The sequence below is a fragment of the Carassius carassius genome, chromosome 2, assembly GCF_963082965.1.
Source record: "Carassius carassius chromosome 2, fCarCar2.1, whole genome shotgun sequence".
Taxonomy (NCBI): Eukaryota; Metazoa; Chordata; class Actinopteri; order Cypriniformes; family Cyprinidae; genus Carassius; species Carassius carassius.
This window is the reverse complement of record NC_081756.1, coordinates 27,673,204-27,687,404: the sequence shown is the minus strand read 5'-3', so window position 1 is coordinate 27,687,404 and position 14,201 is coordinate 27,673,204. Positions and strand designations below refer to the sequence as shown.

Genomic DNA, 14,201 nt, shown 5'->3' with positions numbered 1-14,201 from the left:
ATATATAGATCAGTCAATAGAACTGAAAGTATAATCAGTGATGCAGTCTACACTGGATGTGGCATGGCGCAGCGTGACACCACAAATCCCTGACAGTATACTACTGCAGCATTCTTTTTATGACATGCTGACACAAATTTCAATGGTCACTTTGTCGCGTCTTTAGTCTTTAGCTGATGTGGCGCGGCACAACACGAAATCGCTTCCAGTGTAGACACGGTATAAAGCCTGTGTTATACTTTCAAGCCTGTGTTATACGAACAAACAATTGCCCAGAATTATTGCACAACTGGCAATCTTTATATTGTTTTATTGACAGATTGTACAGGTTTGAGTAGCAACGGGCTTCTTCACACATCCTGCTCTTGTGCAATGGTGCTTTTGAAGCCTATGAAAAATGGGAGGCATACAGGCATCTGCTCAGAGCCTCCACGCACACTCTGTGATGATAATTTTTACGTCACGCCTACCATAGCGGAGCCTAGTGGACTCACGGACGCAGAAAGTATAACACAGCCTTACCGGAGAGATGACTGAGGATGATGTCGAATGATTTGCAGATCCTCCGAAAAACATATAATGTTGTAAATTGTGTACAGCCGCTCCATAGTATAAATAGAGTACGTGTGATCGTGCGAGTACATTTTCAAACAGCTTTCTGTTGGTAAATGTGGCAAATTTATGTGACCAACTACAAATCCCGTATAGGGAAAAAATTTACGTGCGAGTAAATTTTCAAACAGCTTTCTATTCGTAAATGTGGCAAATTTATGTGACCAACTACAAATCTGTATAGGGAAAACTTTTGCCCTCATGCAGAATTCTCGATTGCATGGATTCCCATTGAAATGACTGGGTTTTGCCTGCAAATATTCTACAGGTGCACCTAAAGTCAGACATTTGTACATTGACCAGTGGTATGAGTCTAGGGCAGGACAATCTGTATGTCCTGTCATTATTTCCTTATGGTACTGTTAGTACCATAAGCATTCTGGGTTTTCGATCAAACCTATAAGGTACTAATATGAATGCTGTGATTAATTAGATTCAGTGGAGCAAATTCTGCAAATTCTTTATTTTGATGGTGCCCCATCGGACATTCTTCTGACTAAGTAACCTTGCAAGTACATGGCAGCATATTCTACTGGCCATAACCCTAACCATGATGTAACTTCTTATAATTTAATGATAGTTTGTTACAAAGTTACTTATAGAACACCTAGAAATGTGAACTATCTAAATAAAAAGTAACTACTTACTGTGCTGTTGATATGCATTCCCTCAATATACACCAGGGTAGAAGGCACCCAAGTTTCTTCTACACGTCTGTAAAAGCTTCAAAGCCAGCAACCAAACCAGCAGGCAGTTCTTGAGATCTCTTTTAAGCTCTTGAAAATATAGAAAGGGAGAATATATTCAAATGTATAGTCTAACATGGTTTAAAAGACCAGTCTTAACAGACCATCAAAAACCAGTGACATAAACTGGAGTTGGATAGCAAGGCAAAAGGCACTGCTCGATATGAAACACCATGTAAGTGTATAGTTAAAAAAAAAAAACGGTGTAGAGACTATATGAGTGTGCGAGTGAGTATTCTGTTAGGTTTACGAAAAAGAAAAAATAGAAAAAAGAAATAAAAAAATGGCAGCTGTGCTTGATAGAATATCACTGTAAAAAAATGGTGACAGTGTTTCATGTATTACAGGATGGCATAATGGTGCCTGTATTTTTACAGCTTACAATTCATAGAATAATGCTAATATATAGTCCACCTGAACTACCAAATTTGCTTTACCTTAAATATAACAATAACCACCATAATAATATGGGTAGTATAACAAAAAGCCACATGCTGAATCAGAGTAATCATGAGTGGCCAAGAAGAAACAATTATTTATATAATATGTGATGAGTCACAGAGTCATTTCTGGGAGTGACTATTTACAGTTTTTCATTGTTACAGCAACCTTTTTATTTTTATCTGTTTTCAAGCAGCTAATTTGCAGTAGTAAACAGAATTGGGTGAACTCTTCATCCATTTAGCCTAAATGAATGCATCATGTATTTTTACAGTTTTATATATATATATATATATATACATATATATATATATATATATATGTGTGTGTGTGTGTGTGTGTGTGTGTGTCTGTGTGTGTGTGTGTGATTTTGTGCTCAAAATCATTCATACCCTTGGTAAATATGATTAAAGTTAGTTGTGAAAATAAATATGTATCCTTAAATACAAAAAAAAAAATTACAAAAATCTTTAATTGAATCCATGATGTCATGTATCTAAATAAGATATTCAGGATCTCCGGCAGAAAAATAGGCCCACAACATTAAAGATCCAGTAGTATATTTCATTGTACACATGGGATACCTTTTTATCCCTGTATGCACCAAACCCATTTTGAGTGTTTGCTGCTTAAAAAATCTGACCATAGAAGCCAGTCGTGTCTGACACCTGAATATGCTGGAATCTGTTTTAGGATGAGTTAGGAAATCTTTTCTTGAAAACCATTTGCTGATGTAGGGGTTGTTTGATATATATATATATATATATATATATATATATATATATATATATATATATATGTATATGTATATATATATATATATATATATATATATATATTAGGCTTTCTGACCCCAAAAAGACTTAATGTCTGCAGCTCTCCAGCTGTGATCCTTGGAGAGTCTTTAGCCACTCAAACTCTCCTTCTCACCATGCATTATGATGATTTAGACACACGTCATATTCCAGACAGATTTGTTACAACTTTAGTTGACTGGAACCTCTTAAATTATTGCCCTGATGGTGGAAATTGTGATTTTTAATGCTTTAGCTCTTTTCTTACGGCCACTTTCTAAATTCATGAAGTTCAACAATCTTACGCTGCACATCAAAAATATATTCTATTGATTTTAATAATGTGTACAAAACCCTTTTCCATAATTGTGAGCTTCATCTTTCTATATATATATATATATATATATATATATATATATATATATATTTATATTGTCACGACGCTGCAGGGATGAACTCAAGCACAGACAGAATGCACTACACACAAGGTTTATTAATGACAAAACGGGGAAAACAAAATCCACAAGGGGGGAAACAATGACTGGGGAATAGACAAATAACTTAACAAGACTAAGACTAGACTAGAAAAAAACAGTAAAACAAAAAGACTCTTCACTTTGGTAATCACACAGACAGCAATACAATCCACATGTCTCTCAACATTTGACAAAGTGTAACAATGAACCGCACCAGACAGCGAACACAATGCGATTGAAATAGGGAGACTAATGATAACATAACAGGTGACACAGTTAAAGCAATAATGACAAAACGAGGATAACAAGGGGGTGGGGCAAGGGAATGAGACAAAACAAGCACATGACCCAAAGACAAGATATGTGCACACAAAACACCTTATGACCCCATCATATGACCCCTTTAAAGGCGATTTTCTCAGTATTTAGATTTTTTTCACCCTCAGATTCCACATTTTCAAATAGTTGTATCTCGACCAAATATTTTCCTATCCTAACAAACCATACATCAATGGAAAGCTTATTTATTTGTAAACTAACCCTTGTGACTGGTTTTGTGGTGCAGGGTCACACACATATATTTAGCAAACTATATTTTACCAACTTAATAATAAACAATTACATAATCTAACTGTCACCATGCAATAAGAAAAAATTGCTACACTGCATCTTGGTCATCTATATTACACTTATAGTACCAGCTTTATAGCAATCCTGTATGTTTGTAATGGTAAAATAAGAACTCAGAACTGACTCTTGGTGGGGGAGGGGGATGCAAAAGCCACTTCAGTGTAATATCTAATGTGTACATATGCACATACTGAAGATACAAATACAATTTTTGGAGAGTCATGTGAAAGCAGTGTAGTTGCTAAAGATCCAAGCAGCCAGTAGCATATATCACATATACATGGATATGAATCATCTTTGATTTACAACACTTTTACCCTGGTTTGCTTTTGCCTGATACCACAACAGGGAATTTTACTAATAATAATGTTTAATAAAAAAAATAATAAATAATAATAAAAAAATAAAGATAGAGGGGGAAAGTGGCTGTTAAGTGGCGGTTAACTGAAAATACTGTAATTCTGCAAAGAACAGAATAAATGTCTTTCACTCAGGTCTCAGTCGTCCACAGAAATAGCTTCACTTCTGATTTCAAGTGTCATTCCATAACCCTTCCTCTCCTTCGCTCTCCATTTCCTTTTCTCCTTTTCCTTCCGCTGTGAGAAAATATGATAGGAAATGAGATTCTTCTCAGACTTCTGAATGCTTGCAATGGGCCATGACAGAGCTTCTGGATCTGGTTTGACATGTCTCCTAAGGATTCTGAAATCTATTCATCCGCCCATTCATCCGTTTATTTGTTTTATATCTTTATACTAGTTCAGCCAGAGGATCACTTCCAGTGCCTTTCAGATTTTTGCAGTTTCTTCATTTCATCCCAAGGCTCTTGCAGTGGCAACTGAATCTGTAACTCTGATTAAGGTCTTGGCATTTTATAGTGCAGAATTCAATATTTAGTTTAAGGCATGTGTAATATATTCCACTGAATATATCCCACTAAACTAGTAATTATAGGCTGTAAGGCAGGGTGATCATTTGTGGTTCCAAAACATTGAGGCATTTTCTTCCCTTGCCCTCCATTAGGCGTAACAGTACACGCTAGCAGTTTCTTTGTTGAAGAGACATACAAATACAGCTTCTCTTAAAATGCATTATCTGCATTTTATTTCCTCCTTCAAATATGTTTTAAGATGCTAGAGCTTGAATCGTTTCAGCAGAGACACACTTTGACGTCCTGCCGATAAAAGGTCATGATCAAAAACGATATCACTTTTACAGATGTTACAGACATTGCAGGGTTGGTGAATCATTTACCATCTCTGAGTGACTCTACAATTGGTTTGTTATACAAATGTTTCAGTAAAGACAAGAATAGCTGTGGGGTTAGAACATTTACTGTAATTTCTCAATGTTTTTATAAATCATCAAGTGGTTTGGTGTTTGAGACAAAGAGTATGTACCCCTGATGACTACAAAAACGCTGAGTACTATTCTGAGAAGAATGGTGTGGGTTGCATGACAGGGGTCTTTAACCTTTTTTTTTAGATCCCTTGGTGGAGAGAGAGATGGAGCAGGGACAATGGCCAATAACAGCATGCATATATTGCCATATAAATGTATTTTCATACTCTGTTATGCTTACTGTACATTGCAAAGCTATTAAAATAATATTTGTCAAATGTACAGTCATATACTTGTAATTTGTAAATGTTAATAAGTAAAATACAATGAATTTTCAGCATAACATGGACCTCTTAATTTGAATTTCACTGAATATCATGCTTTTGGGTATGCATATATTAATTTTGTTTTTACAAATAGCTTGTTTGAGATCAAACAGTAATGTGCAGACTCCATTCAGTGCCACCACAGACCCCCAAGAGGTCACAGTCACACATCTCCTGATAGTTTGAAACATGATAGTTTTAACGGAAATTAAGAGAGAAAATACTTTTACTGAAAGGTGAGACACAATTATCAAGTGTTTCTGAATACAGTATTCAGTTATGTACCTCTCAACCTCAAACAAGGATATTTGTGTACTTCTTTTTTATTTATTTAAGACATTTTTATTTTAAAGGACATTTTAAATTGACCACAAGTAATAGTAAAGAGAAATCAGCTTTGCCATCACGGGAATAAATTAAATACTACTACTACTACTACTACTACTACTAATAATAATAATAATAAAATAAAACAGTTATTTTAATTTGCAAAGTTATTTTACAATTTATATATATATATTTTTTGATCAAATAAATGCAGCCTTTGTGAGAATAAGATACTTCTTTAATAAATAATAATAATAATAATAATAATAAAATATATTTTGATCAGTGTAAATGCTCTGGATTCCTAGTGCTTGTAAGAAGCACTCTTGATTCAATTTTTCAATTCAATTCAAGTTTATTTGTATAGCGCTTTTTACAATACAAATCGTTACAAAGCAACTTTACAGAAAATTATGTTTCTACAATATTTAGTAGTAGCTAGTAGTTTGTGCACGTTTGACAGGATTTTAGAAAAAAAAAAAATAATAATAATAATACAAGACGTAGTCAGCTAGACGATGAACTATCTATATTATTAATTAATAGTAATTATATGATGCAGTCACACATGTAGCAATAATTGTTAGTTCTGTTTGTTGATTCAAGGTTAGGATCATCTGGGGTCCTCTGAGGGTCAGCATCATCTCTTCTGTGTTCTGGATCCAGACTGGAGCTTGTGTAAATCCTAGTACGTGGCAAAACATAGAAACAAAATAGAGACATCATTAGCATAGCTGCTGATCCAACAAAGTAAAATTAGTTTAACCCAAGCTAAAGAATAAAAATGCAGATGCAACTACACTCACAATTTAAGAGATACATTATTCGAATGCTTGGCAAAAGAGATGTGTTTTTAATCTAGATTTAAACAGAGAGAGTGTGTCTGAACCCCGAACATTATCAGGAAGGCTATTCCAGAGTTTGGGAGCCAAATGTGAAAAAGCTCTACCTCCTTTAGTAGACTTTGCTATCCTAGGAACTACCAAAAGTCCAGCGTTTTGTGACCTTAGGGAGCGTGATGGGTTGTAGCGTGGTAGAAGGCTAGTTAGGTACGCAGGAGCTAAACCATTTAGGGCCTTATAGGTAAGTAATGATAATTTGTAACTGATACGGAACTTAATAGGTAGCCAGTGAAGAGACTGTAAAATTGGGGTAATATGATCATATTTTCTTGACCTCGTAAGGACTCTAGCTGCTGCATTTTGGACTACCTGTAGCTTGTTTATTGATGAAGCAGGACAACCACCTAGAAGTGCATTACAATAGTCCAGTCTAGAGGTCATAAATGCATGAACTAGCTTTTCTGCATCAGAAACAGATAACATGTTTCGTAGCTTGGAAATGTTTCTAAGATGGAAGAATGCCGTTTTTGTAACATTGGAAATATGATTTTCAAAAGACAATTTGCTGTCCAATATAACACCCAGATTTCTGACTGTAGAGGAAGTAACAGTACATCCGTCTAGCTGCAGATTGTAATCTACAAGATTCTGTGTGGTGTTTTTTGGTCCAATAATTAATATCTCTGTCTTATCCGAATTTAATTGGAGAAAATTATTTGTCATCCAATCTTTTACATTTTTAACACACTCTGTTAGCTTAGATAATTGGGAAGTTTCATCTGGTCTCGTTGAGATATATAGCTGAGTATCATCAGCATAACAGTGGAAGCTAATTCCGTATTTTCTAATAATATTACCAAGGGGCAACATGTATATTGAAAATAGAAGGGGACCTAGGACGGATCCTTGTGGCACTCCATATTTTACTGATGATAAATGAGATGACACCCCATTTAAATAAACAAAATGGTAGCGATCGGACAGGTAGGATCTAAACCATCTTAGAGCCTGCCCTTGAATACCTGTATAGTTTTGTAATCGATCTATGAGTATGTCATGATCTATGGTGTCGAACGCTGCACTAAGATCAAGTAAGACTAGAAATGAGATGCAGCCTTGATCTGACGCAAGGAGCAGGTCATTTGTAATTTTAACAAGTGCAGTTTCTGTGCTATGGTGGGGCCTAAAACCTGACTGAAATTCTTCATACAGATCATTTTTATGCAGGAAGGTGCTCAATTGAGCAGACACAACTTTTTCTAAAATTTTAGACATAAATGGAAGATTTGAAATAGGCCTATAATTTGCCAGTACACTAGGATCTAGTTTTGGTTTCTTAATAAGAGGCTTGATAACCGCCAGCTTGAATGGTTTTGGGACGTGACCTAAAGATAACGACGAGTTAATGACATTGAGAAGTGGTTCTTCGGCTACAGGTAACAGCTCTTTCAGTAGTTTAGTGGGTACAGGATCTAATAAACATGTTGTTGGTTTAGATACAGTGATAAGTTTATTTAGCTCTTCCTGTCCTATATTTGTAAAGCACTGCAGTTTATCTTTGGGTGCGATGGATGAAACTGAAGTGTTAGACGCTGTAGAATCTACATTCGCTATTGTATTTCTAATGTTATCTATTTTATCAGTGAAGAAATTCATAAAGTCATTACTATTTAACGTTGGTGGAATATTTGAATCAGGTGGCGTCTGGTAATTTGTTAATTTAGCCACTGTGCTAAATAAAACCTTGGATTGTTTTGGTTATTTTCAATGAGTTTGTGGATATGCTCTGCCCTAGCAGTTTTTAGAGCCTGTCTATAGCTGGACAAACTGTTTTTCCATGCAATTCTAAAAACTTCCAAGTTAGTTTTTCTCCATTTGCGTTCAAGACTACGAGTTACTTTCTTGAGAGAGTGAGTATTATTGTTATACCATGGCACAGTATGTTTTTCTCTAACCTTTTTCAATTTGATGGGGGCAACAGCTTCTAATGTATTCGAGAAAATAGTGCCCACGTTGTCAGTAATTTTGTCTAATTCATGTGTATTTTTGGGTACAAATAGCAGTTGAGATAGATCAGGCAGGTTATTTGCGAATCTTTCTTTGGTGGCTGGAACAATAGTTCTGCCCAGACGTTAACGCTGAGACATATAGTTAATATCAGTTATACGCAGCATGCACGATACAAGGAAATGGTCTGTAATATCATCACTTTGGGGTACAACATCTATAGCAGTAAGATCGATTCCATGCGATATAATTAGATCTAGTGTATGATTAAAACGATGAGTGGGCCCGGTGACAATTTGCTTGACTCCAAAGGAGTTTATTAGGTCAGTAAACGCAAGTCCTAATGTATCATTTGCATTATCAACGTGAATGTTAAAATCTCCCATGATTAGCGCCTTATCAACTGTAACTAGAAGGTCTGAGAGGAAATCTGCAAATTCTTTTAGGAATTCTGTATACGGCCCTGGTGGTCTATACACAGTAGCCAGAGCAAGAGATACATTAGATTTCTTTTGCATGTCTGACAGTGTAACATTTAGCAGAAGAATTTCAAAAGAGTTAAACCTGTATCCTGTTTTCTGGGTAACATTGAGAATATCACTATATATTGTTGCGACACCTCCGCCACGACCAGTCTGACGGGGCTCATGCTTATAACAGTAGTTCGGTGGAGTCTACTCATTTAGACCAAAATAATCTTTTGGTTTTAGCAAGGTTTCAGTCAAGCAGAGTACATCAAAACTATTTTCTGTGATCATTTCATTTACAATAACTGCTTTGGGTGTGAGTGATCTAATATTTATGAGCCCAAACTTTAAAAACTGTTTTGTTCATTTACTTTACATTTTTCTGGTTTAATTACGATAAGATTTTTTCTAGATCCTACATTATATTTTGACCTCACTATTCGGGGAACAGACACAGTCTTAATAGTTTTTACAGCGCAAGTACTTTTATCATTTAAGCGGGTGGAACAAAACTCATCATAATAGTTATTAGAGAATTGTCTTACTAGTCACATGGAGCGAAGTGTCCTGGAGATGTTGTCAGAGAGCAGTTCCGCTCCGATTCTGCTGGGGTGTAATCCATCAGCGCGAAACAGCCTTGGACGCTCCCAGAAAAGATTCCAGTTATTAACAAATAGCAGTTTCTGTTCTTTACACCATGATAACAACCATTCATTTAAAGCAAAAAGTCTACTGAACCTTTCGTGTCCTCGTCGATACGTGGGCAGTGGTCCTGACACGACGATCGTCGCCGTGGGCGTCGTGCTGCGAACCGTCTCGATCAGGCTGCTGAAGTCCCTCTTCAGCGTCTCCGTCTGCCGCAGCGTGGTGTCGTTAACCCCGGCGTGAAGCACGACCGCTCTGGGGCTCTCGTCGGCCTTCAGGATCGCGGGTATCTGCGCAGAAACATAGAGAACACGAGCACCAGGCAAACAATGAGTGTGCACTTTACCTTCGGCTAACGTAGCACTTACGTGTCGGACGATGGAGTCTCCGATGATCACAGTGTCGCGTCCTGTCTCGCGGAGGGGAGCGAAGCGGTTCCGGATGGAGATGTCGAAGGCAGGAGGGGGAGAAGTCATCGCCCGGGACCCGGCTCGGGTCCTCCGCTGTGGATGCACCCAGGGTCCGTGGTGTCCCGGCGTCGAAGTGAAGGACATCTGGGAAGATCGCGTCCTGGGTGCACCGGGCCTGTGCAGAGAAACACACGGAGTAGACGTGGTGGGACTGTTAGCAGCACGCGGTATACTTACCCCGGACTTGTGAGCGTCAGCCCGGGATGATTCCAACGCGGCTCTCCGCTCTCTCAGCTGGGCCTGCCTCACCTCCAGGTCGCGAATCTGCTTTCCCACGGCCTCGAGCTCGAGCTGCACAGAGTGGAGACATTCATCCGCCATTAAAGCACGTAACAGTGAGTACAGCAGTGGTAATGTGTGTGAATAGAGTATTAGCAATGTAAGCGCAGTTAGCTGCAACCACGCTTGCTGATGCTAACGGGCTAAAAGCTAATAGCGACCCGGAAGATCAAAATAAAACTAGTGATAGCGAGGCGCTCTGATTGTTTTTGTTGCAGAATACAATAGAGGATATATTCACACGTTATATAAACGGAAACGATGATGTATAAAATAGATTTTTGAGTTAAAAATAGTCAATGAAAAGAATATAGTGACGGAGCTCAAACGCAGTACAGCCGCCAACAACAAACAGGAAATGTTCCTGTTTCTTCCTCTTCTTGAGAGGAAGAGTTTAGATGCTGTACAACCATAGAATTGTTTTCAGAACTGATCCGTATTGGCCGATACTAATACCGATAAAAAAATTTTTTTGTCAATATAGAATTTATATACCTGCGTGTTGATCTGATTATCACTCTTTTATGTGTTAAACACAATCTACTATTCTATTATATTCAATCTACTATATTACAATTTCATTTTTAAGAAAAATAACAAATGAAAAAAAAAAATATAATCATAATCTATGACAAAAATACTATTATAAACTAGGTTAGTGGATAATTCAGCAGCAAAAAGATATGGGAGCACAGTAATTTTATAAAATCTAAACATTTAGTGAAAACATTATTTAGTGGGGAACAAATAAATGTGTTGGACTAAATCTGGTAAAATGTCACCCATTGCTATTTGTATTGTTGTAAAATACATTTATGATAAACAAGTACTGTAAATATATTTACATAAAAATCTGAAGGTCTGGCTATGCAAGACTAACCTAATTCTGACATTTTGGTGGCTGGTCAATAATGAAAAGAAGGGGTAGAATGTCTTCTTTCTCTTGCTCCAATGCCAATTTAGAGAGATGAGCGTGAAGCAATATAATGTGATCAGGGCCTGACAGAATGGAGGTCTGCCTCAGTTAGGGCACCCACTTTCCTAGTTCTCCGCTGGTTGCACTTTATTTGGGAAATATTTACGGGCTTTGCTTTGCAGACTGGCGATTTGTTTTCTGTCTTGCTTATCCACCCCTCTGGTGCCTTTCACACTCTAACAAACCCCTCCTCCATATGTGTGTAAAGTGAGGATTTGACTTACTATGATTAGGGTAAGAATGGCGGAGCGTGTGTGTGCGTGGGTGCAGCGGCCCACCGTAGCTGTTGTCAGAGGTTAAGGTTGTTAGCGGCTCAGTGGATGAGAAAATACCCAGCAGGTTGTGCTCCCATACCACATCCGCCTACACCCAGACAGAGAGCGACGGACGAACTTTATGGGATTTCACCCAACACCTCAAGTGGTTAATTATTGGATGTGTAACATGACATGTGTTTACACACGATAAAGATCTGGAAAATTCTGGTATTGACAGTTGTTAGAGAGCAGGTATTGTGTGACATTTATATTAGGAATTTGATGAGATGTATATTCATTAATATTATTTAATATTAATAGTTGAGTTTATTGTATTATACACCTCTGTGGTCAGTAAGATTTTTCATGCTTTCGAAAGATTTTTTATGCTCACCAAGACTGCATTTATTTCTATTAATTTACGATTAAAACTTAAAATAACTGTTTTCTTTTTTAATATATTTTAAAATGTAATTTATTTCCATCATGACAAAGCTTAAAATTCAGCAGCCATTACTGGTGATTTGAGGCTCAAGAAATGCTTCTTATTTTTAATGTCTGCTTAATACGTGTACTTCAGGATTATCTTTTATATATATATATATATATATGCATGTATTTGAAATAGAAATATTTTGCAACATTATAAATGCCTTTAATGTCATTTGTGATCCTTCCTGAATAAAAGTATTAATTTCCTTAATTGACCCCAAAGCTTTGAATTGTATAAAGAGGGAGTTTTATTTATTTTTTACAATTATTATTATTTTATTTTATTCACTTTGTGTTATCTATTCTGTAGATGATCTCATAGAATTTAATATACAGTTCTTTTTCATTACATTATCAAATAAACATCCATGAGAGCTGCAGACCTTGTGGTTTATATTCTACAACAGAGAATAGCTTACCACAAAAACGGAAGACATCTGGCTGTGGAATGTCTAACCGAATTGGCAGAAATGGGCTTACGACCTCTGACGCTTAGTTAATTTAGGGTACACTGTTACAAAATGAATTGATACACTTAACATTTAACATTTAACTTGATTCCAGTGTGGTCTGACAAAAGTAGTTATGCTTTATATACAGTGGGGTCTTAGAACACCATTTTTCTAATTTAATGAATTGTTTTCATTACAAGTTATATTGTAAGCTTAATAATTTTACTAAAAGTTGAATAGAAATACATACAATTTCAGGATGTCTTTGTCTTTGACTTAATGAGATCTGCACTTGAGCTGCACGAACTCCCCAGGTGTGTTTGTAAAACCTGATGATCATGGTTTCCAGCATGATTTGAGCCAAAGAACATCTTGTGCTTCAGTGGAAACAAGAACATCTGACTTTTCCAAGAACAGCAAGAACATCTGAAAAGGATTTCGCCTGATCAATGACACAAATTCACTTTTTGACCTAGTAATAGTGCAGAACGTTTTGCCTCAAAGTCTCATTAAATGTTTTATTATCCTGACATTTTCAGTGTACTGTTTAGGTTTTATGTAGACAATTTAGACCTGTGTACCCTACTTATACTTTCTCATATGACTAATGACTTTTTCTCCATTTTTGTTTCAGAATCGGAGCAAAAAAAAAAGTGGAAAAGCATGACTTTGTGATGGATCTTAGAAGTCAAATCCAGTGAGGTCTCCTTCTGTACCCCTCAACCCCTTTAGAGACCACAGCTTCCAGTGGACACCATTTCAAGGATTCTCTCTGGATTTTGATACCCACAGGAGGAAGGCCCAGAGGAAGTGGACAGATCGGGCAGGATGTGGGAGGGACTGAGACAGCAGGTGTTCTTCTTGTGTTTGGGGGCCGCACTATGGAGCGCTGTAGCAGCAGCGACATACAGGGGCTCAGGTCCACGGGAGCATGGCCACCGCCGCCATCTCTCTTTACACAGACACAGGGAGAGAGGCAAAGAAGGCCAGGTGCTTCACCGCTCCAAACGGGGCTGGGTCTGGAACCAATTCTTTGTCATTGAGGAGTACACAGGCCCAGATCCCGTCTTAGTAGGTCGGGTAAGTAGAAACAAGGATCATCTACGTCCATCTCATGTTGTCCTACTCCTCGTTCTCCATCTCCCCCCCTCTCTTTTTTTTCTATTAAGGTTATGTTGTGAATGAAAGTCATTGGAGTTTTCATTACAGACAGAGTCCTTGCAATATCCTCCATTTGTTCCACAAAAGCAATCAGTGGCCCACTTGATTAAAGGTTATAAATTGGATTTCCTTTTTAATAACAGTGCAGTCCCCTATGTTTCTTGCATAAGGGAAATGGACAATTTATGGGCCTGCCGGATAGTTACATGGCAAACCGGCAGCACTTTGGCCTTTAAACTCCCACCTGAACCCAAGTAGAGGTTTAGACTTATTGAGTGGGGATATTCTGTGTCAGGAGTTTAATTTCATTTTAACCTGCATAATCAACATTCCTTGATTCGCATCAGCTCTATACAGTTTATGTGTGTGCAACATATAAACAGTCATACATTACAAAAATGAGGTTTGTTCTCATTTTAATATGGAATGATCACTTGAGATTAATGTAGACTTTCATTTA

The 14,201-nt window shown here is 37.2% G+C and overlaps 1 protein-coding gene across 1 annotated transcript in view; it reads left to right on the top strand.

The window, feature by feature from the left end:
• The window catches only part of LOC132107757 (cadherin-11-like), a 66,811-nt gene that overhangs the window by 32,693 nt on the left and 19,917 nt on the right, over window positions 1–14,201 (top strand). Inside the window, exon 2 of the mRNA XM_059513948.1 lies at window positions 13,215–13,660. Within this exon, the coding sequence (XP_059369931.1) occupies window positions 13,409–13,660 (252 nt within the window). The 5' untranslated portion in view covers window positions 13,215–13,408. The remainder of the gene's footprint in view (window positions 1–13,214; window positions 13,661–14,201) is intronic.